The following is a 26,419-nucleotide window of genomic DNA, read 5'->3' as shown; positions in this document are numbered from 1 at the left end:
TTGACACCCCTGCATGTTCACCACGGCGCCAATCCCCACTGAGCATAGTGCCCCAGCCTCAACTCGAACAAGTAGTACAAGTGCAAATTGGCTGGATGCAGTTGGCGACGTCATCGATCATCTTGCCTCTCCTCGCAGAGGACGCGCAGACTTCATTGGGCCCAGGCTTGGGAGTCGACCAGAAAAGTCGCAAAACTGGGATTGCATGCATTGGCGCCGATGATCGCTCCGAGTATCACCCAACCCCTCTCTTAGCCCGACCATCCTTCTCACCCTCTGACATCTGCTTGATGCCTTTATGACGTCGCGACTGGATACACTAGACCTCCATGAGGGTTCGTCCCGTCCAGCCTCGTCCCGCTTACGCCCGGCGTACTGGCGCCCGCCGCCCGCCATGTCTCACTTATCTGCCACACATGCTTCAGGTCCCGATTGATACATAGCGTGCCTGACTGCTCCACCAATGGCCATGATGTGCAGAAAGTAGTGATCTTAGAATGAGAGGGTGCCCCTGTCATCACGCGGAGCATTCGGTCCTTGGTGGGTACTCGCGAATCTGTAAGGACTAAGAGCAAGCAGAGCATGTCTTTGACAGGCGATGATGATTACCCACATGCGGTCATGTTGGTGTGCTCCGAAGCAATGGAGCTGCCCAAGAGATCTCGTTATATTCCCGCCCTAGCCCAGCGCCATTCGATCAACGACACTGCGGCCCTTTTGTATTAAAACATCCACAAGGCTATTCCGTCAAAACTTACTCCTCTTATTCCCACTACCGAGAGGCGAATAAATCTGCTTACAGGGTTCTACTTGCCCGTCAACTGTGATATAAGAGGCCAGCCCTTGATCGGTGTCGCATTGGGTGATCTTTCTCCAGCCGCACAGCACTTCAACCATGGCTCCCTTACCCGCTGCGCTCTCCGAGCTTCCAAACCAGCTGGGGCACCTTTTCCATCGTGGTAGCGAGCAGGCACAATCTCTCGCACGCGACGCTGCCGCCCACCTAGCCCCGACAGTCACTCTTCAACTGCCCGACCGCGTCAAGCGCCAGTCCCCCGCGACCGTCACCGTCACGGTGACCGCCGCACCGGCAGGCGGCGGTGGCGGAAGCGGTGCATCAACTCTAAGCGGCGGCGCCATCGCAGGCATCGTCATCGGCAGCGTCGTCGGTATCCTTCTCCTCCTCTGGATCATCCGGTCCTGCATGAACATCGGCGCGCCGCCCCAGGAGCGCGAGAGCTGGTACCACGACGTCGAGCCCACCAGCACGCGCCGCCGGCACAGCGGCAACCACCACCACCACTCGCACTCGCGCCGCGGCTCCGTGGCCGAGGTCCGCACGTCGTCGCGCCCCCCTGTCGTGGTGGTCAGGGACGATGCTAGGAGGGCGTCCAAGAGCCCGCGTCGGCCCAGCGCGACGTACGCTTATGAGGAACCGAGCAGGGGGCGGAGCGGGAGGAGGGTATATGACTCTTACTGAGCCAGTTCAGGCCACCTGAGTTCATTCCCGAATCAGCTGAGGACTGGCAGCCGGGCAAGGAACAATCACAGCGGAGAAAGAGAAGGGGCAGGCGGCGAGTACATGTACGGCATGATGTCAGTCTTACACTCGAAGAATACCTAGAGTTGTTCTATTTTTCTCACCTTTCAGGGATCGCATCGTCATTGGCTGCTTGAGACACCTTTTTCTTTTGGCTCGAGCCTCTCGGAGAGTCGCTATGACACGGCACATGATAACTCCCTATATGACGGGCGAATTATGACCTATGTGAAAATTGAATTCACATGTAGAAGCCAAGTCCCCATACTTGATAGGGTATACCAAGTGGAAACGCTGTAAGCCTTAACAAAGAATTGTGACATCTTATAAGGCAGACTAGATGTACGACCATAGATGGTAGAAAACCAGGGATCCCATCCGTTCTCCCATAGATAAGGCAGACTAGATTATTTTGTTTTTCTCTAGCATATCCGCGAGATGTAGTAGTCACTATTCTTCAGACTACAGTAATATACGTCGATATAGTTCGACTCTACAAGGCAAGAAATGAACGATAGGTCCAATCGATGTTGCAGTAACACCCTAGACACTCTGTATCTACCTCCACACTTGGCCTTTTGATTTTGAGCATGCCCACCTGTGCATCCTTTAATACTCTTCAAATACTGCTAAACATCTTATATGGCGCGGGTAGCTGTAGGTCTGACGTTCGTACACGATTTCGATCATGAATATCCGCTTTCATTGACGAGACCGCAGAAGCGAGCTATTGAAGGATATACCAAGCGAGATCCAAATAAGCCTAAGATTGGCTCTCTCAGCATTTTGATTAGAGGTGATAGATCATAGCCAGGGGTAGCTTCAGTCAAAGGCAGGGCATGTTATCGATCTGAGATACGGTTTTCGGGTCGCAGTGTTGGCCTCTCAAGCGGGGCGGGGTAGGATACGTGCAGCACTCAACCAACACACCACACCTCTTCTAAACTGCTTGCCCCTCACCTGAACTTTGTTAATTTCTCTCCGCCCAGCACCACATCAGTAGCTGTGTACAGTAATAACCCCCTCTCCAACAGCGGCAGGCCGATTACTAGGTACGAAAGCCATGGACGGAGTCTTCATCATCGAGCCTTCCAGGCCACCCCACACGCACACAGTCGTGTTCCTGCATGGCCGCGGCGACAATGCACGCAGCTTCGCGGCCTCTCTTGTGAACTCGAAAGACTCGCACAGCCGTTCCCTCTTTGAGGCCTTCCCATCCTTGCGCTGGGTCTTCCCTCAGGCTCCTATGCGCCAGTGCGCCAGTTCCTTGAATACTACGTGGCCGCAGTGGTTCGACGTCTGGGACACCTCCAACTTCGCGGATCGTGAAGAGCTACAGGCAGTGGGTTTAAGGGAGGCTGTCACGGCCATCCGCGAGTTGATGGCCACGGAAGTGGCACGGTTGGGTGGCCGTTGGGACCGTTTGGTGCTGGCGGGGATCAGCATGGGCGGCGCCACGAGCATACACACGATGTTCAACTTGGACATACCGACTGCAGCAGGAGGAAAGCTCGGAGCATTTCTCGGTTTCTCATGCCGATGCCCCTTTGACGGCAGGTCCCTCGCCGGAATGAGAAGGACCCTAAGTTTGGAGAAAGTCCCGGATCACGACCATGTCCTCCGCAACACGCCCATGCTTCTTGAGCACTGCGTCGATGATCCGTTGGTCTTAGTTCAGAACGGCCGCAGCCTAAGAGAGACACTTCACCGTTTTGGAGCACATGTCTTATGGAAGGAGTATCCGAATGGAGGGCATTGGTTTAGCGCACCCCATGGAATTGACGATGTAGTGGCCTTTTTGGACGAACATGTAGTGAAGAAGGACAGCTCTCTGGCGAACCAGCAGTCTACGCCTGGTGCGATGGATTTAACATAATGCTCGACCGCGTCACATGGTTGGACAGGCTGTTGTCCAGTGTGGGCCTAGGTTTCCTCGGCGGCTAATTGTCACCGCCGCACCGCAACTTTGTCCAACGTCTTCTCTCTTTCTATTTGCAGCGCACATTCATCAAGTCTTTGCTTCTCTGTATCTTGGAACATGAGCGCTACTCAGGATGGTGTGCGGAGCACACTGTCACTCATTGAAGATATGGCACTGCCCCATCCTTCAGGCCGACTACTCACAACATTCATCACTGAGGCTCTTAACCCTTCGTTTGCTGCCGCCTACGCAAGGGACAAATTATCAGCTGGTGAATGCGATTTACTGCTATCTGGGTGGACACACATTATTGAATCCAGTATGTTCCTTCTTCCAGACCATTTCGTCTTCGTTCTAAGCGTTGCTAGTTTCAAGCAATGGTGACGTTCCGCCGCCACCAAATGAGAAGATCCGACGGGATATTATAAAACGGGACGGGAACAGGTGCTGTGTAACGGGAAAAGTTGGCACAATTCGAGATCCTCTGCAAGTCATGCCCATTCTTCCTGTTCCATCGGGCTGGGCAACAGACAAGGTAGTTTGGCCACCCCCAAAACCACCATATGACCAAAACGCTGACAGTTCATGTCCGAAGCCGGGAATTTTTGACATGCTGGGTGCTTTCTTTGGTCCTCAATATAGGGGCTGGTGGCTTTCGTACTCCAGGGAACCTGAATACATGACGCCTTTGCACAGCCACTGGCTGATCCGGAAATCAGTGGCAGGGGCCTTGTCGCGAGGCCTCATCAGACTCGACAGGCTGCAGCCCTCGATGGTCGAGGTGAGTCACGAACAGCGGGATACTCTTTATTGCGACTCCCACCTCTAACTCTAGGATGCATGGCAGTATGCGGTGAACCCTGTCTCCGTCGGAACACTGGAGTCAATTAGTGTCGAAACCCCGTATGCGCTGCTGGCTGACCACTCGCGTTCGGGTATCGAGAAGATAGACCCTCGGTTCGTCGGCACGCATGCTCGGCTCTGCAAGGGAATTCGACTTCTCGCCATCGCCCGCGAGATTGCGTCGGAGTCGTCTTCTCAGCCACCGACCAGTTCTTACCTAACTCTTGATATAAAGTCCCATAAGACCTCGTGGGGACTTGCATTTCTCAGGGGCTTTCTAGCGCGTGCTACTCTCAATGTCTGGCTCCTGTTCCCTAGAAAAGCTCGGATAGCTGCGTACGAAATGCTGAGGAAATTCGGGAGGCTGGTTTACGGAGAGCAAGGCGATTACTCCACTGTTCAGAGAGTTCCATTTGGGCTGTACCTGAAGTACCAGGGAGAACCTGACGGATATCGCAACGAGTTTAACGCCTTGCAGATGGTCCGCAGATACACCTCCATTCCATCTCCTGACCCTCTTGATATGGTTGTCAAAGGATGTGATGAGGATGACCCTTTTTCTTCATCACGAGCTTTCCTTCTCATCACGCAAGTTCCGGGCGTGCCGCTATCACGTTGCGAAGATATGCTCTCCGACAGAGCTTGCGAGGAGATTACTCTTCAGTTGCAACACTACATCAGCCAGCTTCGAGATATTCCCAAGGAAGCCAATCCAAGCATGGCCATCTGCAACACCCTAGGTGGCCCGCTCAGAGACCCGCGCATACGTGGTGAACAGCCTATGGGGCCATTTCCAGATGAGGCTGCTTTTAGTCAGATCTTGCGATTCTCTGACGAACCCAGCCGCCGTGGGCACAAGATTCTTTTTACACATGCTGATCTCAACCCTCGCAACATCCTGGTGGACCGAACCATCGAGGCGGATGGCAGCATATCGTGGCGCGTTACTGGAATAGTTGATTGGGAGACTTCGGGCTACTATCCCGAGTATTGGGACTGCACAAAGGCTCTGTTCGAGGGATTCAGGTGGTCCAAGCGATACAACGACATGATGAAGAGCGTCTTCAAGGAATTAGGAGACTATAGTCAGGAGATTGACGTAGAAGTCAGGAGCTGGGAATCCGGAGACGGTGTATGATATGGGAATTCTGGCTGCAAGCTGTTTGCTGCGTGTATCTAGATGGCCTCAGTTCGGAGTATTTAGTCAGGTCTCTCAATTCATCCAGCCTGCACTTCTCTTCTATCTCAAACACACAACGCCGCCCGCCATTCGTTCTCTAGCCTTCCTACACTATAATTAACCTGATGGCTAGATTCGTCTTCTCTAAGACCCGGTGTTATTCCCATAGGTCTAGTCGGCATACGTCATTTTAACTGCTCATAGACATGCCTCCCGGAAGTTCCGTCATCCCTAGCCCGAAAAGGGTCAGCTTGCTCCCTATTCTGAAGATTTTGAGTACTTACATCCATCCACGTCTTCGTGGATGTCAGATTTCTTGGTGCATGCTTGAAACTTCTCCACAGGTTGACTGTCCAGGACGCTACATTGGTCTCCGGTGCACCGAGCGTCCAAAGCCCGTTGAAGGGCGTCGCCCTTCCATCCGAAGAGATAGTCTCCGTGCTGCCCGTATCCGGTGCTACGAAACATTCATCAGTATTGGCTTGCTTGCGATCCGTCAGGGACATGGAACACTTACGCATCGCCCATACTGTACACGAAAGGCTGAGATCCATCCTCAGGCCACAAGTCAGGGTCGTTGAACGGCGTTGTATCCCACATCACTTCGTACATGACTTGGGGAAGCCGGACTGGGTGGGTCGGAGGGCATTCGCCCGTCGATTCAAAGGTTCCAGTGCTCGGGTAGGCGACATGGCTCTTGTGGTCAGGACTGTCGACGTTCTTTCCATCCCAACAGCTACGCACTATTAGCCTCTAGCTGGAACACAAACTGGACCAGATTCTCTCTCACGTTGGGAAAGTGATGGTGGACCTGATACCACCACCACACATCTTTGAAGGCAAGGCCGCGGTGTCATTCCCTGTGCAAGGCGCCCCTCCAAAGGGATCCTGCTGCATGTTGCTGAAGCATCGATGGCAGATCTGGCGTTGCATTCCTTCGGCGGCACGAAGACCGGGGTCTCCGGCAAGCATGCGGAAGCCCTAGGCTCGATTAGCTAGACCTTCTCATTATCGCATGTTCCTTGAGCAGTCTTCTCACGGGCTTGAACGCGGTGACTTTGGTCTTGCCATCGTAGGGCGGGATGTAGTAAACCGTAATACCACCCTCGCCCTTCAGTCCCAAATTGACCATCTGCGGCACTCGTCTGTAAGTGCCGTTGCGTGCTCTGAAGTACATGTTCGCCGTCCAGTAGTTTGAGAAATCTTCGCTGAAGGAGCAGCTAGTGCAGCTCGACTCCTTTGACGGATCGTAATCGACGGGTGTCATGGTCGCATTGAAAGAGTTGCCGCCCACAATCTGATGGTTATGAGGTGACCCAACGATACCGGGGCTCACTAGAGGGTCGAGACGCTCAATGACAAGCTGCGAGCAGGAGAATCGCAGCATGGCAGCTGTGGCGCAGCATCCTGAAGGGACTTGTGCGACCACCTCTTGTGCTAGGATACCGGCTGTCACTACAGCTGACCGAAGTAGAGTTTTCATGATCGTGTGCGTCACGAATCAAACTGTCGTCTGGTAGATTACTTGGAGGTGATGCAATGAAATGTTTTGTTGATACGTGCACTTCAACAGGAAAAGTGTCCAGACAAGTAGACGTAATGTATATCAACCTTATATTAACAGCCAGGAAGCCCCTTATCAGCGCCGGTAATCGGGTTTGAAGTCAGTGGTATTAAGTGGCAACAGAAAAGTGCAGAATAGTTCCATCCCAGATGGACCTCCTTCTCTCCGTGTGGACTGTTGACATGGTAATATATTGATTAGGTCGCAATGAAATATCAATCGCAGGTACAGTCGCATGGCACGTCGCGCCGGAGACCAATCATCTCTCTGCGCCAAATACAGGACCTTCCAGACGGCCATTTTAACCGTTCACCCCCGAGCCGTTCCCGGCAGGACAGTTCGCAGATCCAGAGAAAATCCCGGCTATAACGGGCTCAAACCCTTTGACAAGGAATACCCTGCAACACTTTTCACGTTTTCGAAAGGGTGTGATTGCGAGCATGCGCTTGTAACGTCACCAAAATGACGTGAGTCCAAAAAAAAAAAAAAAAGAAAAGGTAAAAGAAAAACGGAAATGAACGGGGACGTAGCAGGAGTTAACATATCCAAAAGACCATCCGTCCCATACTTCAAGGCTTCAGAAGCCTCTCCGCATGCGGAAAGCCATCAGAGCCGGCAGTTGGGCAAAGTTTGCGGTAGCTTCAAGCCGGTCATTCTCCTCCTCTTCGGAAGTAAAGGTTGGCTCCTCAAGTCCATCGAGCACCATACCCTTCTTCAAGAAGACGCCTAGCAGTTCATGAATAGGTCTATGGAAGTAGACCTAGCCAATAACCATTCATCATCTGGCACATTCACTCACGGGGAATCGAGTCTTTGGATGCTCACTAACCTGTTTCACCGGCTGTCCAGGAAGAGCTATACCCCTTGTTGGAGGGACCTCCATGTACTTTCGTATAGCCTTCGACCGAATAACTTCCCGCTCTCCGGTCTCCGGATCAGTCCTCACATCTATGAGGCGCGAATGGTCGGATGTGAAGAAGACGGGGTGAAGCAGCGTCGCCACAAAGCTAAGCACACAAAGAGTTGGCATGCTGTGCGCTTCGAGAAGTCGGCCTACAGTATGCACTTACACGCCATCACTCTTCAGCAACCGTGGCAATGCGGCAGCAAGAGGTTCCAAGGTTGCAATGTCCATGAGTGCCATATTGATAAGCACAACATCGAAACCCTCGATCTCAAAAGGAAGAGATGTCAGCTTCCAGTATTGTGGTGCCACCAGCTGCCCAGCCTCGAAAAAGAGATGGATGGCTCATAATTACCTCCCCTCCAATATCAGCGACCAGAGCCTCAAAATGTTCCGCTTTCGTAACATCAATGGTCCGGAAAGTGATACCAGGGTTGTTGGAGCATCGTTCTCTAGCTTTTTCGAGCATGCGATCGCTCCCATCGGCTGCTGTCACAAAAGCACCTCGATCGGCGAGCCATCGTGCACACAATCCATTGCCAGTCGCCAGGTCCAGGGCCCGACAATCGTGTTTGGCTAGATGTTTACTCAAAAACCGGGAGAGACAAGGCTCCTGGAGCCGCTTCCAGTATTTATTGCCTTCATGTCCGATGCCGTCATCCCAGTAGTCTGCGTTATCATTCCAAGAAGCTAAGGCTTCGGTGTGAAGATCAGCAATCGCGGACATGGCGCGGGATGGGACTCTGGCAGAAGGTTTGAGCCCTGCTATCAATGGTAGACCTGTGAAAGCTGATTAGAACTTCCTTGTTGACGACAGTTTCTTGGCCCTATCTTTGTACTTGCCCGGGTTGTGGTTTGTGGATCCTAATGCTGTGCTCGCCGCTACCGAGTGCAGCATGGGTAAGCCATTTGTGGCACGGCGCCTCTTGCCGGATGACTCAACTCAGGCCGGTCCGCTTGTCGGAGCCGGTGCATGACCGAACCCCGCTTCGATGTGCTGCGCATGGCCTCTCCCGATGCCGAAAGACAGCCCGCCTCCTTTCATTCTGCCACCTTCCGTTCTGGATGATCAAAAATGAATCTCTATTTCAAGGATGACCGGTGCCGTTTCAAGATTTGGTGATCGGGTTATTTTTTTTTTTTTTTTTTTTGCAAGAGCACCACAGACTAGACGACAATATGTACGAGTATCTGTAAAGCGAAAACGGGCTCACAATCGTGCTTGCTAAGCAGAGCTCCTATCTGATCACATCAGCTACGTGTAGGTTGAATATTTACTCATTCTACCTAGTCTCTAAGATATTTCGCATGCACATCTTGTTATCTTCATTCACCTCGGATCTTGATATATTAAGTAAGACCGAGTCCACAAAGACAATTGAAAGTCAGTCATTACAAAGTCTTCATAAATTAAGAGGTGAAAGCCAACTTAGTGCTAAATCCATCGTAGAGATTTGTTTGGCATCATCTGATAACTGCTAGCCTAGCTCCTGATAACACGCGGGCTCCACCTTCCGATCCTCGGCCTAACTTATCATCCTTTCCACCGCGTAATTACCATCTGCCCTCTCGCATTCACGCATCACGTCACTCAAACATCACTGCCCTTACAAGTCAATGAAGTATGGAGGCCCACGAGTCCCAGTCCAAGATGAAGGTCGTCTTCGGGGCGATGACCTTTGGCAAGGAGAATGCCGAACAAGCCCGCGTACACAGCCTCGACCAATGTGGTGCTATCCTCGATGTCTTCCAGCATTTTGGTCACAGCGAGGTTGACACAGCTCGCGTGTACGGCGGTGGAAGCTCTGAAGAGTATCTTGGACAACTTGACTGGCAGAAGCGCGGTATCATCCTCGATACCAAGCTCTCTCCTCGCAAGGCGTACGATGCAAATGCGACGACGTACACGCACCGTCCTGATGAGCTCGAGAGTCATCTCCTGGAGAGTCTCAAGGCATTGAAAGCAGACAAGGTAAGTGTCAAGGCTTCGAAAAGCCAATTTTTCAAAGTCTGAAAGCACATGCTAAAGATACTCAAGGTTGATATGTGGTATCTGCACGCGCCTGACCACACAGTGCCCTACGAAGACACTTTGCGCGAGGTGGACCGCCTTTATCAAAATGGTTACTTCAAACGCTTTGGACTCAGCAACTACGCGGCCTGGGAGGTCGCTCAGATCAGTGAGGTATGCATCCGCAACGGCTGGAAACGACCAGATGTCTACCAGGGTGTTTACAATGCCCTACACCGTGCGGTCGAGCCAGAACTATTCCCTTGTCTCCGACACTACGGAATCGCATTCTATGTGTACAATCCGCTTGCCGGGGGCCTCTTGACTGATCGGTATCGCCGTGACACGGTGGTGCACGAAGCTGGAAGCCGCTTTGATCCTGATAAGAATCAGGGCGCCAGCTATCGAGAGAGATACTGGACCGAATTCTACTTTGACGCGCTGGATGTGGTAAGGCCCATGGCAGAGGCACTGGATGTCCCTCTCGCGGAGGCCGCCCTCCGATGGGCGAACCACCACAGCCTGTTGAAATCCGAAGCAGGAGATGCCATCATCGTTGGAGCTAGCAGTGTCGACCAGTTGAAGGAAAACCTGACCAGCCTCGAGAAAGGACCTCTCCCAGAGGAACTTCTCCGTGCTTTTGATGAGGGCTGGGATATCGTCAAAGGCAGCGCCACGGAGTATTTTCGGTAGGGAGCATTTGAGTGGCAATAGTCTATGTAATGTGTATTTTTAATGAAATTCGGGTTAACTACATAGTGAATCAATCCTTCATCAGGCCCTTCTTCAGAGAATGGCTACTGTTGATCTGGTCCCAGTTATGTGCCGCGACAGTATTGGCCTCGCTCATACGCACCTCCTTGCCAGTTCTCTCAATCATCTCTGTCTCGTAGTCCTCAATAGCCTTGGCCCTATCGCCGTTGGTGAAACCACCTCCATTCCAGAACGATCGAATGGTTTTGTATATCTGGTGTGCATCTTCGATGGCGTGATTTAGTCCCTGACCGCGTTGAAATGTCATCGGGTGTGCTGCATCTCCGGCGAGCGTTACACGTCCTAGTGCGTTATCCCAACGATGATCTGGTAGACTCGGGTCCCAGTTTCGCAGCCTGATATTCCAAGCAGTCTCGCTATCGTCGGGCATCCATTTGAATATGCTCTTCCAGGGGTCAGCAAATTGTTTGGCTAGCTGCTTCTGATATGCCACGTGTTCGCGGGTAGTCCGGCCTATGGTATCGCCTCCCGACTCTGGGTAGGAGATGTAATGCATGAAGGTCCAATCTTCGGGATGCTCGGCGTCTTCAGCGTCTTGAACGGCAAGCCAAGCGCAATAGCCATTGGGATGCACACCGACCTGATAGAGGGGATTGTGTGGTGGGCTGCGGAGGAACAGAGCCTGCTCACGGGAGACTTTGGTGAAGCACATGGTCGCGGCGTAACCGATGGGTTTCGTCTTCGCCTTCTCTTTGCCGAGCAGTAAGGTCCTAACTGCGGAGTGTGGACCATCTGTTGCAATCAGGATAGAGCCGGTTTCTTGAGTTCCGTCTGCAAAGCGCGCCGTAACAGTAGCGCCGTCCTCAGCATAGCTGATGTCAGAGAGTGATTTGCCCCATTTAACATCGATTCCGGTGAGCAGCATGGCCCGAAACCTGTCTCGTCTGACTCGGTACAGCCTGGACGATTCGACCTGCTTCAATACATCCCCAGTCTGTCCATTCAGGAAAGAAAGCTGGTTTGGATCATTGGCAATAATGTGGGGGTCGCACTGGGTACTCTCCAGCTTGGACAGAATTTCCTTCGGTACCAGAGGTTCAAGAGAGTCAAAGCTCCAGTGCAGATTCATACTCCAATTCCGCTTCTCTTTTTGGGATGCATTTTTCTCGAATATCGTGAATGGAATTCTTGCCTGAAGAAAACCCGCTTAGCTTCATAGTTGGTAAAGACGAGGATTCAAAGACATTATACCTGCTTCAACCCTTGTGCCAGAGCTAAGCCAGCTGCACCTGTACATTGTATTTAGCACAGGCGACCATAATATCAGGAATTTACAAAGCAATTGCTCACCGGCGCCGATGATAAGCACCCTTGGGGAGGAGGCTCGATTCATCGTGTCTTTGGCTGCTTCAAGTGTTGTCTTGATCTGGGTTAATTACTTTCGAATTGCTGGACTGTATCAAGAAGACATGAGACTTTCTGTATTACTTAAATACAAGTCAATGCCTGGAGACCACACACAGCCAAAGTAGCAGGAGTCGCCAGAGGGTCGCATAAGTAATGTGCTTGCTCTCCACTTCCTTCCTACACAATCCGACAGACTCGTGCTCCGAGTCGGACGCCCGAACGTCGGCTAGGCAATAGCGCCGGCCGGTATCAAACGGCGGAAGCCGCCGCATCTGTTACCTGTTTAACACCGAGCCCGGATAACATGGCCGGACGAGTGGGGAAACCCAATCGGTCTGAGACAATGCGAATGGCTCGGAGCTTGTGGGGCCACCGTAAGACTCGGCTTTCGCATAACTTATGCGAAAAGCGCACTACTGCGAGTCGTGATCATCATCGTAATAACGCATCCCAATATTCTCTTTCCGAATCTACCTTTGAAAGAGACAGTCTCTATTGACAAAACGATCCACTTGGCCATAAGAAAGAGCACAGTGGTCCATACAACACGCAAAAATGGAAACACACATCACCTGCACAGCCGAAGGCTCTGGCACTAGCACGCCTCCGTCGGGGCAACCACGCGGCGGGTTCACTCGCAGCTGCACTACCTGTCGGTCCCGCAAGGTCAAGTGTGATAAACAACAGCCGTGCGCGCAGTGTGTCCGCTCCGGAGTGGACTGTGTCTATCCTCCGGGCCCCGGCCGGGCGCCGAAGCGGCCACGGAAAGAGCGCGATGTGCAGCTACTGAATCGGCTCTCGCGGCTCGAAAGCATTATTAAGGCCCTTGACAAAGACAACAATAGCCGGTCTAATCCTCCGCGTGAGTCTGCTGAGGGCACGGATCATGTGCGCGTTCAGGACCGCACAGGCTCCGAGTCGGAGCGGTCGAGGTCCGAGTCGCCGCCCATCGACAAGCAGTTGGGACGCCTCATGATCGCCGACTCTCGGAGCTACTATGTCAGCAGTGTTCTATGGGCCAACTTGAGCGATGAGGTATGTCTTTTGTTTTCCAATTCTCATCGAGAAGACGACTAAGGCTAGTGCCAGATCGAGGAGCTCCGCGACCTGCTACATCAGCCTACGTCTGATGACGAGACACCCATGTCTACAAAGAGTCCAGCTGCAGACTCGTCATCCCTTGAAATTGGCTCAAATGCTATGCTCCTAGGCTTTCGATCGCTCGCCCAGTCCCTCAATGAGTTCCATCCACAGATATCGGTTTCAGTAGCACTTCTCGAGGTATTCAAGCAGAACGTCGCTCCGTTGGTCCGCATCTTCCACATCCCAACTCTCATCAAACTCTACTGGGATGCTGTTTCTTCGTTGGACTCGCCCGACAAGAACACTGAAGCTCTACTGTTTACCATCTACTACTCTGCCATCATTAGCATGGACTCGGAGCAATGCGTCTCCATCTTGGGTGTCGACAGGCCGACAGCTCTCGAGCGATACCTCTTCGCCACGCAGCAAGCCTTGGCCCGTGCAGACCTCTTGAATACCGAGAACTTGGTTCTCCTCCAGGCTGCAGTCCTGTTCTTGTCAGCCCTGCGTAATGAAGACGACTCCCGGCGAGTCTGGTCCCTGACTGCCCTGGTCTACCACATCGCTCAGGCAATGGGTCTCCACCGAGACGGTCCGGCGTTCGGCCTCGGACCTTTCGAGACTGAGCTTCGTCGACGGCTTTGGTGGCACATATGCCTGCTCGACAACCGCTCCTCAGACTATCATGGATGCGAGCCAATCGTGCATGAGTCTCTTTTTGATACAAAGATACCCTTGAACATCAACGACAGCGATATCACGCCCGAGATGACTGAGCCGCCTCCGGAGCGAGAAGGCGCGACAGAGATGACGTTCTGCCTCATCCGATTCCACTCCATGCGCGTCATGTGGAAAATTGGCAACATTCCACCCAGCAAGGAAGCGGCCTCGGACCAAAGGCTGGATGGTCAGAAGCACGCTCTGACCCTGGAAGATTGTGAGGCGTTGGTTGATGGCCTCAACCAAAAGCTGCAGGACCAATTCATCCGGCATTGCGACCTCTCTATACCCTTCTACCTCGTCTCCGTGACTGTTGCACGCCTCATAATTGCCCGCTCGTGGCTGATGGTGCACTACCCGAGAAGCCGAAAGGACTGCCTCGAGGCGATATCGTCCGAGACCCTTCGAGACAAGCTCTTCCTCACCTCGGTGCAGGTCCTCGAGATGTCGAGCTTCCTCATGACGAACAAAGACCTCCGCCGGTGGAGATGGCACTCACAGACGCACTTCCAGTGGCATGCCTTGGCCTTCGTGTTGCTGGAGATATGTCGTCGGCCGCCGTCGCCAGACTGCGACCGCGCCTGGGCCTACGTCAGCACCGTCTACAGCCAGTGGAATATGAGAGAGAGCCACAAGAAATACGCGTTCTGGCGACCTGTTCAGCGCCTGATGGCCAAGGCCCAATATGTGCGAGAGATTCAGTCGTCGACAATGGCATCGCTCGCTTCCTACAGCCAGACGGCTGGCGGCCAAAGCGATGCTCAACCCTCAGGCCTTAATGCCACACTGTGGCCTGGTTCGATTCAGGATCCAGGCGCTCCTGGCACTGGCAACGCACTTCAACCACCCGCGGATGGCGATTCCGTTCTTACTGGGGCGAGCCCTTTATCGGGGGATGGAAAAGATCAAAGCTTGTACTCGCTGATGGAATTGGACTCTTTAATAGACATGTTTCCCGAGACCGAAGGGCAGAATTTCGTCTCTCTTACAGGCCAGGATGGAGTGCTTGGATCAGTATGAGGCTTCCTCTTGTATTATTGATGGCAAAAATGTCAAGAAACCGCTTTTCTTTTTTTTTTATCAACACTTTCCGGGCTTGCAAAGTATCAAGACTGATAAGAACCCTCCTGCCCATAGTAGACTGTATCTTGACACTACTGAACAGACACATTCATTCAAGATGTTCAACATCATGATGATTAGTACTCAAAGCTGTGGCACAGATATGGTCTGCAGATGAGGCAAGATGTTCTTTTCTTGCTATCACAAAATGCTTCCTAGGTTTACCGAACCAGAACGCCGACCTACATGCAACGCTGCCCAATGCCCATGCCCGATGGGCACAAGTGTCATCATTAAATATGTACACATGCCCAAGCAACCGACTGCTATGCAATCTCCTCCTACTCACCCCAAGAAATTCTTGAGGTTCCCACCGATATTTTTCAGGTCCAATAGGAACGTGTCGTGTCCAAAGAGGCTGTGCTCCTCGCTGAGCTCGACATGTGTCACACCCCTGTTTCCTGACAGCTTGAGCGCCTCGGCAATCTCGTACTGCTGCCAAGCTGGAAATAGAATGTCGCTGACGACGCCCATGACTAGGGTCGGGTGGTCTCTGAGTGGCGCCAGGCCTGCGATGAGGTCTTCTGGGGGCCGATTGCCTCCGACGACAAGCGGGCTGTCATCGACTCCGGACTCCGGCTGCTCCTCGTATGGCACATCAGGCAGGGTCAAGCTACAAGCAGCCACGTCGGTGAGTTCAACTCCCGTTCCGAGGAGCTTCTCCTTCTCAGCACGTCGAGCAGCTGCAGCGTGCTGGTAGTCGCGGCCAAGGTCAAACAAATCCATGGCCTTGCTGATGTAGAGCAGACTGTTAGGGTCGTAGGTAAGGCAGAACTTCTCTCCAGCATGGTCGAGGTAGGTCTCAATCAAAAAGTCCGGGCAGAGCGCTGGGGGCTTGGATGGGTCGGCCCTCCTCCGTCCGAAACGCTGCTCCCACTCAGGTCCGGAACGGTAAGTGACGGTGGCGATCTCGCGAGCTAGCTTCATACCAGCATGGGGGGGCACCTTGCCGTAGTAGAAGCCGCGGTTCCAATTGGGGTCCATCATCAAGACCTGGCGCTGAGTGTGTCGCATTGCTATGCTGTAGGGATGACTCCTCGCACAGCCGCTGATGGACACGATCCTTCCTACCCGCTCGGGGAACAGCAGTCCCGAAGCCAGCGAGAGCATGCCGCCCATGGATGAGCCGACACTCGCGTACAGCCTAGACACTCCCAGATGGTCTAACAAGCGGAACTGGGCACGAACCATATCCTCCATGGTCAGGATCGGGAACCGGGTCGCGTAGAGCTGGCCGTCGGCTGGGTCGACACTGCTGGGGCCCGTGGAGCCGAAACAGCCACCGATGACATTTGTGCATATGACAAAGTATTTGTCGGTATCGAGAGCTGCGCCGGGGCCGATAAACTTCTCCCACCACCCTGGCTGAGGGTTGAGGTCTGTCGAATGGGCGTGCGACGAGGCCGAGAGGCCTGTGTGCAGCAGGATGACGTTTGATTTGTCGGCGTTGATGGTTCCCCAGGTCTCATAAGCGATGTCGAACTCGGGCAGGACGCCTCCCCAGTCAAGCAGCAATGGGTCGCGGCAGTGGTAGTTCAGCGTGGCACCAGTGGTGTAGGAGGGCTCGGGGCCGCTGGATTCGGAGGTGGCCTGGAGGGTTGCAGATCGGGTTTCGAGGGCGTCGAGACAAGGAAATGCCATTGCAGGGTTCGAGGCGCCGCTCCTCCGCAGAGGAGACGTATGGAAACTCCGTACGGGTTGCGGCCATGGTGAGCAAGACGATTGACTTGATCTCGGCGAAAGCTGCGCCAGTCGCAATGTCGGGGCTCGGCCGGAGCTTGGCGACATGGGAATGACGGTGCCACGGCGCAAAAGCGCGTGGGCATACCTCTGGGACCTCATAGCTGAGTTCTCCCAGAAAGGAATGGGAGAATCAGGTCCAGAAGGGTCGGAATGCCGCGATCCCGGGTTTTATACAGGAGGTGGGAGTGGTCATTCTCGGTGTTTTGTCAGCAGCACTTGGAGGCCGGCACTCGCATTCGAGCTTTGGGGAAGCTGCTCGGAAACACAAATTATGCCATTTCACGTGCTGATAAATGCTGGACATTTTCTTTATCGCTAGCCGCTAGGGGCGGGTGATAGGCATAAACGATGCTAGTCGCAGGCACAACGCGACCACTCACAGGGGGTTCTCGACTACCCCGCAATCTCTGGGCGTTGTACCTCTTTAGCGATCCAGATCTGCTGTGCGAACCCTTGTGATGTCATGCACAACCTACGCAAGTGCTGACGCAGGCACATGTGAATCGGCACAACCTCCTAATCAATCAATCAAAGCACTCCCTTTTTCACAGAGATATCCCTGGCCGGTCTTCTCGATATTAGAGGCTAGTCGCTGCCTGTATCTTGTTCAGAGGATCGCCACTGAACCCAGCATCCGTCGATCCGAAGTCAAGACCAGTATTTCTCCTCCGCGCCACCTCGTGATACTTCCATCAACAACACTTCCTTCTTTCAGGAAATGTTCGCCGCGGCCTCAAACCTACTCAACAGCTTCTGGCAAGGTCTTAACATGGATTCCCCCAACTCTTCTCCCGCCCAGCTTGACGGCGCTGTCGATTTTGTCGAGCCCTCTGCTATGGATGTGCTTATCGTCAAGGCAATGCTGCAAAAGGGCCTGAAGCTGCCTGCCGAGATTGTCGACAGCCTCCTGGACCATGCCGAATACTGGCTGCACACCACCGCCGTCGCCGACTTCTCTCAAGAATACGGCGACGCTGTTCGTGTTCTCGGCGGCAGATCTACTGGAGAGAATAAGTTTCTTGTAAGCCACCCTTCGCCCCTCGGCCTAGCTGTGTCACTTTCAATCGTCACCTAACAACTGTCGCCGTTATTCAGGTTCGCACCCAGCCCCTAGGCTTTGTCCACCACAAGTACCCAGACGACACGCCCGTCGCCACCCGCATCCGATCAGCCGCCCCTCTGCCACTCCAGCGGGAGTACTCCTTGGAAGACTTTCAGAAGATGATTGCCAGCCCTGAGCCAATGATCAAGAACCCCTGCCGCAAGATCGCCTTCGAGATCACCAGCAGAGATCAAGGATGGGGAGGCATGCCAACCGACCACGGTACCTACAACCATTCTTGGACTTGGTTCGACGTTGGTTTGGAGAGATTTGATGCCGACGCCCAGAGTAAGTGGTGGCCTTTTCTCTCGCAATGGCAGTACTCCTTGGTAAACTAACACTTATCAAAAGGCAACGATAAAACATCTGACACTAATGTTACGGAAGCCCCCGGCCTATCCATTGACAGCCTGAGGCCAGTCATACCAGAGCTGGAGCCTGTCGACAACGAAGACCCCGAGGCAGGCCTGAAGCTACATCACGACCTCGTCCCCTCTGCCAAGATGCTGCAGAGCAATGTCGTGGTTGATAAGCACATGCGCACGCACCGGATCACCTGGTCCTGGACCGACAACATCACCAACCCCGAGTCCGCAGAGGCCAAGGATCTTGAAGAACAAGGACGCGGCACACTATCCGCTGACGGCGAGTTTGTCAGGAATCTGCAGCTGGGCGACGTCGTCACTGTCTGGGCCAAGGCGAGGTTCCCTGGATGGGTGAATCATGTCCAGAAGGTGCAGGTCAAGGTGTACTGGACGATTTGAGAGGCATACTTCTGCCTCTGCTCATGAGTAATGATGCTATGGACGACGATTTGGCAGGCGTTTCGCATGGCTTTGGACTTCCCGAGATACCTAGATTCAATCCCCTTCCACATGTGCTAGCAGTCTCTGTGCTGGCACCGGGCTGGAGCACCTCTCTGCATTGTAATTAGCAATCATAACCTAAGAAGTGAATTTACAACCAAGAAATTCCCACACATGAGGGCCGGCTCATCCATGATAAGTGCAAATCGCTATATTCCTTGCGTAGTGTTGAGAGGGCTACCCAAGGAGTTGGTTGTTGAATCGTGTTTTCACTCGCTATGTATAGAACCCTGTCACACTGGCAATCATGTGATCAAATTATTTGGATGACTTTGCATTGAAGTGAGAAATCGCCTTGAAAGGATCTCGAGTGCATTTGCTGTGTTTGCGCGACTAAGGGAGCATAAATTGCCAGAATCCTAACAGTGTCCTGCATCAGATTCCAACGAACGAAGAGGTACACAGAGACAGAGTTGCAGTTGTCCCATATAGAATCGACACTGATACTGGAGTGTTCGCTAGGAACAGGATCAAAGTCAGCCTTTGCATACAAAGTCCTGACGGGATGCTTGTCCGAGTGTGGATGCGTATGTGCGGGTTGCAGCAGAGCCGAGACAACATCAAAAGACGAAGTTGTAACTTAGTTCAGGAGATATGAGACAAGGTGTGTTGTTCCAGGTACCCGTTGTTAATCTTACACTGACTTGACAACTAGACCAGCCATTACTACAATTATAGAAACATCTATATAAATATCTCTTAGAATCTCTTGTTATGAACAATATTGTAAGACATTCATACTTCTCTAAAGATAGAATACTAGCCTAAGAAGGTCAAAAGGAACAAAAAGTCAAGGAAGCAAAAAGTGAGTTTGACAAGAGTGGGATTCGAACCCACGCTCTTTCGAACTGCGGATCTTTACTAGAAAGAGTCCTAAACACAGCGCCTTAGACCTGAGGGTTAGGGTTAGCTTAGAGGCTAAGTGGAAATTCGAAAAGAATCTCTATGACTTACCACTCGGCCATCTTGCCCAAACGTGCCAGAACAGCGCTAATTCTGCATTATGCAGGTACATTCTATGCATTTGGTTGGACCAAATAACACGAGATGGGTCAGGACAGGAACAGCGCCTTCCATACGGATACTGTTTCTTTTATGTTTTTGTAATAACTGTCTTAATCAATAGTGCTACAATATGATTGTTCACGCAACCCACAGGCCACATGAGTGTGAAGGATAAGCTCAAACACTTTATATTTGACCTTTAAATACCCGACCTACACTTGATGGGTAGCTTAGTAAAGTAAGTAATGCATAGAAAATACTAGCATCATGTTGTGTCCTAGGATCACCGCCACAGCAGTCGTGAACCGCAGTCCTTGGCTACTTGCAAGGAGCACATCCTTCTCCAAGCGTGTCTAAACAGCTCAAAGTCGGAGGGAGAGGGTAACACAGGGTTTCATGGTGGCAACTCAGCCCGAGAGACACTCTCAGCTGTCTCGTTCCTGTAAGAATACAATGCCATCTTTTTTGTTCGTAGGACGAGGCCTGACCAGGCTCGGTCTTGTTGCCGGGTTTTAGGTGCTATCGTTTAGTGATGTGATTCAATGGACTTTAGTGGGCCCAGGGGGTCAGATGTCACTGTAAGCGTCCACTAAATTATCCATTTGCTGAACTCCCGAGATCGACTCTTGAGTGCCCCTACAAGGACTACTGTCAATACCAGCTATCCCACGATCCAAACAGCTCCAAAACCAGGTAAAATAATGCAAGTACCGAGGGGGAAAAAAAAAAGAGTTCATTCCACTCCCATCTCTCCAAAAATGTCTCCAGAAATAAAGAGATGTAAACATTAAACACCAAATTTCACCACACATCAGCAGCATCAACATCATACCACATCGAGTCCACGGCAGCTTCTTCAGAGACCACGCTCGCCCTCGGTCTCGCTGGCGATGACCATGCCCTTCTTGCGAGCCAGGTTCAGGGCGCGCAGCTTGGCGGTGCCGATACCGGCAACGCCGTCCTCCTGGTTGTCGCCGAGCCAGGGCTTCTTGGAGTCGCCGAGCATGCTGCCGGCGAGGAAGTAGACGACGAGGCCGATGATGATGAGGACGAAGGCGACGGGGTAGAGGTAGTGGATGGTCAGGCCGAAAACGTGGATGCCGATGATGACGCCCCAGAAGTTGCCGGTCAGCAGGCTGATGTCGAAGAAGGCGGCCGAGGCCATGCGCAGGATGAGGGGCGCGAGGCTGTAGAAGATGAAGAGGGCGAGGGTGTAGCCGACGAGGTAGCCGCCGACGGCGCCGTTCCAGGTGGCGCCCTGGAAGCTCTGGCGGTCGAAGATGGCGGCGGTGACGCCGTTGATGATGACGCCCCACAGCCCCAGGAAGGAGAGCACCTCGTACATGGGCCGGCGGGAGACGAACCACTCCTCGAAGACGTTGGAGAGGCCGTAGAAGGTGGCGCCGAGCAGGGCGAACAGGTCGCCCTTGACGAGGTTGACGCCGGGCCCGCCGTTGGAGCCGGTCAGGTGGTCCGAGGCCAGGAGCAGGCCCATGCCGCCGCAGCAGACGAGGATGCCGGCGATCTGGAAGGGCTTGTAGCGCACGCGCAGGATGAAGAAGGAGACGAGCACGACCATGACGATGGACCAGAAGTTGATGAGCTGGGCCGACAGGATGTTGGTGTAGCGGTAGGCCAGCACGGTGCAGTAGTTGCCCTCGACGTCGAAGAAGCTGAGGATGAAGTACTTCCAGCCGTCCCTGAGGACGATGCGGCCGAACTTCTTGAAGCCGTAGCGGTAGAGCATGGCGGGCACGTAGACGAGGATCAGCAGCACGTAGTTGAATAGGGTCTGGAAGGCCGGGATGCTGGTGCCCTCGTTGCCGAGGAAGGTGGTGAAGGTGTTGGTGGCAGTGATGCACAGGGCGAGGACCTGGCCGAGGGCGAGGACGGCCCAGAAGTCGACGGTGGTGAAGTAGCTGTACCAGTGGACGCTCTGGGCGGCGATCTCCTCGAGGGTCACGCCGACGACCTCGTCCGTGTCGGCGGCCGTGGGGCCGCGGGCCGTCTCCGGGTCGGCAGCGTCGCCGAGGCCGCCGGGCCGGGGCTCGTAGGCGTCATGCGCCTTGTTGTAGTTCTCGTTGATGGTAGTGGCCATGGTGCTGCTGGTGGGCAGGAGCTGGTATTCCTGTGAAGAGTAGGAGGAGTTTGATGGAATGAACGGGCGAGAAATGAAGGCGTAGAGGGAGCTTGCGGCCTTTCTCATAAATTTTGAGTGAATAAAGGATCCGGACGAGTTCTCTCTGAGGGGTATCACAGCAACAGAATAAAAATCAACAGAGGAGAAGTTTTTGTCTTCGTCTGTAAGTCTTTCTTAACGTCCCCGGGTGTTTCGATGCAGCAAGCGCAAAGACTTCAAGTCGCCTGCTGGTAATTCTATAAGTTACTGAGCCGGCACATGCGGTCCAGTGCCGAGAAGATGGTGGTGATGACGGGTATCCTGGTGGAGAGGCACAACATGGGCTGATGCGTTTGAGGTATCGAGAGTTGTGAGGTTGGATGACCAGGCTAGGGTCGATTTAGAGTTCTCACGGTGCCAGGGCAGAGCGTGAACTGGTTCCGAGCGGCGAGGCAGATCAGAAGTAAGAAAGGTCGGTTCAAGAAATGACAGGTTTCTCGAGTGTGGGAGTGAAGCAGAGCTTTTGAAGGTTGCCGTCTCGACCCAGCTGAGGGACGATTTTCTTGATCTGGCACTAGTCTGCAGAGATGAGATTTTTTTCTTCACCAATTCGCATGTAGCCGCTTCGCCTTTTACAGAATCGCCACACTAACTTAGGACGTCGAATCCTGGCTTCGTTTCCCCTCCGGAACCCCCACTCTGCTGCCCACCACACGCCGAAGCAGCACTCGATAAGCTGGCCCAGCCCTGTCTCGTCCGTCTAGTGCCCTCTAGCTTCCGGGTCTAAAATGGATGGTCAAGGGTGGTCCAGCTGCCATTTCCATCAGTTGCAATTGGTGTTCTGTCAAGTCGACCTCGAGTGCGGCAAACGCGCTATCAGAACTCGAGCGGGTGGCTTGGGTTTATCCCACGAGGTTAGCAAAGAGATACAGTAAACTGTGACAGCTGCTCTAGAGGTTGCACGCCCGTGGAATGCCATGCTGCGGTCCTAACCGTCACTCAGTAACGGGGCGAGGCGGCGAATCCACACCTGCCCGAGTCGATGGCCTGTCAAAGAAGATGCAAGGCCTGGTCAATGAATGGGCGGCAGAGGAGAGCCCCTCGTGAAAATGTGCACTGACCTGCCCAGCTTGGACGAGAGGAGCACGCCACATGGCATAGGCATCAACTTATGCCAGGCAGAAGCTTGTCACAGGGCTTGAGGTCTGAATGCGAGGCTCGTATCTCCAATCGAGGCATGCCTCGAGGCGCAGTAAGCACATGCATGCAGCGCCAGCCCGGAAGGTCGAGGTCGAGAGGCAAGGGTCTAGCGCTGACCGCAGATCCCCGCGTTTCACCGTCCCCAACACGCAGCTGTGTTTGCGACACGGCTTGCATCCCGTCCACAGCTCTCTCTCCTTCGATCTGATATGTTTTTTGATAAGACGCGCCTTGTGATCTTGGGCCAGTCGGCGGCGATTTACCAAAAGGCGACTCTGTGAAAATGCGACGGGCCAATGCCGTCTCGGGGTTCTGACTTTCAGCGTCTCGACTTGTCTGATTGGGGCTTCGGAAAGGAGGTGTGCTCGTGTTGAAATCAAGCGCACCGCGTCGAGAATACCCTCGACCGCGCTGGCATCATCATGGGTCGGACAAAGAAGTCGATCGTTCCATCTTCTACTGTCCCAGGCACCTTTTCTATTGGGAGCAATGATGGCACTTCAGTCAACGCGGTGAGTTACCATTGATGCCGACTTGAAAACATCCCTACTCTCCATCCAGATCTAACGTCGGCCTCAACCACCCCAGACAGAGTCGTCTGAGGTGTCGCCAGGCGAGACGGTATCTTCCAAATATCGCGACAACAACATGAATCACCAGAAGCTCAAGCACCATGTGAGAAACATGCGGAACACGCTCTACTCTGAGCCTCTTGACTTGGCCTGCACGTCCTATGCCAAGATTCAAGAAGAGTGCGCGTCCCTAGTGCGTGCTCTGCTCACCCCTCCCACTGAGCCCAGAGAGGTGGATGCGCCCTCGAGATTTTCAGGAGCGTTCTCGCGTGGGAAGCCCGGCGAGGATGCCAAGGCGTCTCAACAGTACATCGCAGATGTACAGGCATGGAGGAAGTGCCTCGAGGACCTGGCTGCGATATTGAGGACACGACTTGAGAGGACAGGTCTGCTTGGCGCATCCGAGGGCACAGGCGAGAACCAACCTTCCCGCTCGGACCGACAGATGTCCAACGAACGCCACACGCATTACAAGCGGATCCAGCAGGACCTCGACGAGATCGACCGCCTGCTTGAACCGGCGTCGACGGGGATAGCACCCGAGGTCTCCCAGGAGAGAACAACGATCGACTACGTAATTGCTCGTCGCGGTGATGCTATCCTCCAGTTCGAGAACGCAGCTCTAGAGAACGCCCCCATCTTGAGGTTCCGGGTCTCGTCCCACATGCTCAGAGAGACTTCGCCCATCTTTGCGCGCATGTTCTTCGTCAAGGCCGAAGATCTGGACCTTGACCATCTAGACATGGAGGAAGACGTCTCTTCTGAACTGCCGCCGAAGCCCAACAAGTTCACGTGCCCCGATGGGTCCACGGCGATGCTCTACCGCATGCCCCAGCTCGAGCTCAACAAAGACTCTATGCTCAAGCTCCTCCTGTATGCGGCGCACATGCAGAGCGAGAAGATCCCTCGTAGCCTGTCCTTCAAGCAGCTCGTCTCTCTGGCAGAGACGTGTCTGCGCTACCGCTGCACCACGCCCGTCGAGTTCCCCTTCGAGCACCTCTGGCTCAACCAGTGGATTCACTACGCCGCAGGGCCGGAAGCCGACGCCGTCGTCCCCCACGGCATGCTGCTCATCAGCTACGCGTTTGGCCTCCGCCGGCTCTTCACGCGCACGTCCAAGACGGCCATCCTGTTCCTCCGCGGGGACGAGGACATCGAAGCCCAGTCCAGTTGGCCTCCCGAGCTCAAGAAACGAATCGCCGCCATGTGTGAGACGAAACGGGCGCAGATCTACGAGGCCTGCGCTGCCGCTGTGCAGGAATACCTGCCTCGAGCAGCACCTCCGAAAGAGCCAGAAACAGCACCCAGAGGAAACGATCCCGAAGACGAAACAGCATCTACCGAACCACCGAACGCGGAGCAATGCCATCCGGCTGCTGCAATCCACACCATATCTCTATCTTCCGACAGCACGACGCGCTGCCCAGCGGGCAATATCGCCTGCGACGCCGCGAATCTAGGCTGGCTCGTCATCGGCCTCTCGCAAAGGGGCCTCCTCCCCCGCCCACCCTTCTCTCCTTACCAGCAACAACCTTCCAATACGGGCTCCCATGAGCCGCCGCCACTCCACCCCCCAGGACGGTCGGTGTCGGACCTCATCGACGCGCTGCGCTCCATCCCCTCGCCGCCGCAGGCGGCCCACCCCGTGGCCGCGGCCTGCGACCCGACGCGCGCCCTGCGCGACTTCGCCAACGACGTGTACAACAGCGTCTCCGGGCTGACGCTGTTCCAGGCCAGCGGCGGGCGGGCGCACGGCTGGGCGCTCTCGCGGCGCAAGCGGGACGAGCCGCAGCGCGTGCTCTCGGTGCTCGCGGGCGGGTCGCGCAGGACGGCGCCGTCGTACACTGCTGCTGGCGAGGAGGCCGTCTCTCTTCAAGGGGGGGAGGTGGATGATCAGCAGGTCGTGGACGAGATGCGGGCGATGAGGATAGATAAGAGTGGACACGCCCACGACGACGACGACGACGACGAAGATGAAGACTGGACGATGACGGACGGACAGGGCAGTAAGGACGAGCAGCAGAAGCAGGATGTCGTCGGTGCTGTGACGATGATGATGCAGTCCGCCACTCTCAGGGAGGAAGTGACATCGGATGAGGAGGGTGGCACGGCGGGAAGGATGACCCAGGAGGAGGCGTACAAGATCCTCTGGCCCGAGACGACGCACGACGAACAGGTCGTCGCATCGCCGCCGCCGACGGCAGCTTCCGATGATCCGCCTCCCTTTCCGAAAGACGGCGAGACGGACGCCGCCAGGGAGAAGTTTCTCGCTCACGACACTGTGCTGCACATATCCGAGGCCAAGATGCTGGTGTCCGTCGACGGGAAGCAGCTCCGTGGCGAGCGGGACGAGATGGTCGGGCTGATCCCTCCGAGGGAGGCTGGCGCAGCTTGATCTGTTAACCTTGCAGCTCTTTTCCAGTAACTATTTGATTCACTCAGGTATATATCCGGCGTGTTCTGATCGAGCTCGGCCGCTGAGTTCTGCGGGGAGAGACGGCTGAGGGAATGGCGTTACTACGAACATGTTATGTGTCACGAATGAACGAGAATAGATTGTTGAACAGAAGTAGCTTGAATGAACGGCTCCTCTCTATCTCGTCATGTGCAGGCACTACTGATATATCTATCGTTTGACCCATCTTATCATCGCAACCCTTGAGTTAGCCAGCAACGAACCGCTGATGTCACCTTGATAGAGCCATTTGCATGCAAAAGACAATACTTATGGTATCAAACTAGAAAACTAGCACAGTCATTTCTTTAAAGACTAGTCGGTAGACGACACCAGCGCCAGCCGACA

The 26,419-nt window shown here is 54.0% G+C and overlaps 12 protein-coding genes across 12 annotated transcripts; 7 read left to right on the top strand and 5 right to left on the bottom strand.

Moving 5' to 3' along the window:
* Window positions 1-895: 895 nt before the first annotated feature.
* E0L32_007972 (uncharacterized protein) lies at window positions 896-1,480 on the top strand (the record flags this gene model as incomplete). The annotated part of the gene is made up of 1 exon (XM_031142773.1): window positions 896-1,480. The coding sequence occupies one exon, from the start codon at window positions 896-898 to the stop codon at window positions 1,478-1,480; it is 585 nt and encodes a 194-aa protein (XP_030992822.1).
* Window positions 1,481-2,603: 1,123 nt separating this feature from the next.
* On the top strand, window positions 2,604-3,416 carry E0L32_007971 (uncharacterized protein; the record flags this gene model as incomplete). Its single annotated transcript, XM_031142772.1, has 1 exon — window positions 2,604-3,416. The coding sequence occupies one exon, from the start codon at window positions 2,604-2,606 to the stop codon at window positions 3,414-3,416; it is 813 nt and encodes a 270-aa protein (XP_030992821.1).
* A 162-nt stretch (window positions 3,417-3,578) lies between these two features.
* E0L32_007970 (uncharacterized protein) lies at window positions 3,579-5,442 on the top strand (the record flags this gene model as incomplete). The annotated part of the gene is made up of 3 exons (XM_031142771.1): window positions 3,579-3,780; window positions 3,830-4,242; window positions 4,297-5,442. 3 exons carry the CDS (start codon window positions 3,579-3,581, stop codon window positions 5,440-5,442), a joined length of 1,761 nt encoding a protein of 586 aa, XP_030992820.1.
* A 232-nt stretch (window positions 5,443-5,674) lies between these two features.
* E0L32_007969 (uncharacterized protein) lies at window positions 5,675-6,967 on the bottom strand (the record flags this gene model as incomplete). The annotated part of the gene is made up of 5 exons (XM_031142770.1): window positions 5,675-5,715; window positions 5,769-5,941; window positions 6,002-6,220; window positions 6,275-6,465; window positions 6,524-6,967. 5 exons carry the CDS (start codon window positions 6,965-6,967, stop codon window positions 5,675-5,677), a joined length of 1,068 nt encoding a protein of 355 aa, XP_030992819.1.
* A 658-nt stretch (window positions 6,968-7,625) lies between these two features.
* E0L32_007968 (uncharacterized protein) lies at window positions 7,626-8,679 on the bottom strand (the record flags this gene model as incomplete). Its single annotated transcript, XM_031142769.1, has 4 exons — window positions 7,626-7,808; window positions 7,878-8,055; window positions 8,119-8,243; window positions 8,308-8,679. 4 exons carry the CDS (start codon window positions 8,677-8,679, stop codon window positions 7,626-7,628), a joined length of 858 nt encoding a protein of 285 aa, XP_030992818.1.
* Window positions 8,680-9,576: 897 nt separating this feature from the next.
* Window positions 9,577-10,656, top strand: E0L32_007967 (uncharacterized protein; the record flags this gene model as incomplete). Its single annotated transcript, XM_031142768.1, has 2 exons — window positions 9,577-9,924; window positions 9,991-10,656. The coding sequence occupies 2 exons, from the start codon at window positions 9,577-9,579 to the stop codon at window positions 10,654-10,656; spliced, it is 1,014 nt and encodes a 337-aa protein (XP_030992817.1).
* Window positions 10,657-10,726: 70 nt separating this feature from the next.
* On the bottom strand, window positions 10,727-12,070 carry E0L32_007966 (uncharacterized protein; the record flags this gene model as incomplete). The annotated part of the gene is made up of 3 exons (XM_031142767.1): window positions 10,727-11,869; window positions 11,929-11,966; window positions 12,028-12,070. 3 exons carry the CDS (start codon window positions 12,068-12,070, stop codon window positions 10,727-10,729), a joined length of 1,224 nt encoding a protein of 407 aa, XP_030992816.1.
* A 569-nt stretch (window positions 12,071-12,639) lies between these two features.
* E0L32_007965 (uncharacterized protein) lies at window positions 12,640-14,907 on the top strand (the record flags this gene model as incomplete). Its single annotated transcript, XM_031142766.1, has 2 exons — window positions 12,640-13,119; window positions 13,174-14,907. The coding sequence occupies 2 exons, from the start codon at window positions 12,640-12,642 to the stop codon at window positions 14,905-14,907; spliced, it is 2,214 nt and encodes a 737-aa protein (XP_030992815.1).
* Window positions 14,908-15,294: 387 nt separating this feature from the next.
* Window positions 15,295-16,851, bottom strand: E0L32_007964 (uncharacterized protein; the record flags this gene model as incomplete). Its single annotated transcript, XM_031142765.1, has 1 exon — window positions 15,295-16,851. One exon carries the CDS (start codon window positions 16,849-16,851, stop codon window positions 15,295-15,297), a length of 1,557 nt encoding a protein of 518 aa, XP_030992814.1.
* A 619-nt stretch (window positions 16,852-17,470) lies between these two features.
* Window positions 17,471-18,618, top strand: E0L32_007963 (uncharacterized protein; the record flags this gene model as incomplete). The annotated part of the gene is made up of 3 exons (XM_031142764.1): window positions 17,471-17,773; window positions 17,848-18,142; window positions 18,206-18,618. 3 exons carry the CDS (start codon window positions 17,471-17,473, stop codon window positions 18,616-18,618), a joined length of 1,011 nt encoding a protein of 336 aa, XP_030992813.1.
* Window positions 18,619-20,581: 1,963 nt separating this feature from the next.
* E0L32_007962 (uncharacterized protein) lies at window positions 20,582-21,823 on the bottom strand (the record flags this gene model as incomplete). Its single annotated transcript, XM_031142763.1, has 1 exon — window positions 20,582-21,823. One exon carries the CDS (start codon window positions 21,821-21,823, stop codon window positions 20,582-20,584), a length of 1,242 nt encoding a protein of 413 aa, XP_030992812.1.
* Window positions 21,824-23,692: 1,869 nt separating this feature from the next.
* On the top strand, window positions 23,693-26,011 carry E0L32_007961 (uncharacterized protein; the record flags this gene model as incomplete). The annotated part of the gene is made up of 1 exon (XM_031142762.1): window positions 23,693-26,011. The coding sequence occupies one exon, from the start codon at window positions 23,693-23,695 to the stop codon at window positions 26,009-26,011; it is 2,319 nt and encodes a 772-aa protein (XP_030992811.1).
* Window positions 26,012-26,419: the final 408 nt, after the last annotated feature.

The sequence above is a fragment of the Thyridium curvatum genome (genome assembly GCF_004353045.1).
Source record: "Thyridium curvatum strain D216 chromosome Unknown NODE_50_length_306471_cov_79.392670, whole genome shotgun sequence".
Taxonomy (NCBI): Eukaryota; Fungi; Ascomycota; class Sordariomycetes; order Thyridiales; family Thyridiaceae; genus Thyridium; species Thyridium curvatum.
This window is presented reverse-complemented; position numbering and strand designations above follow the sequence as displayed.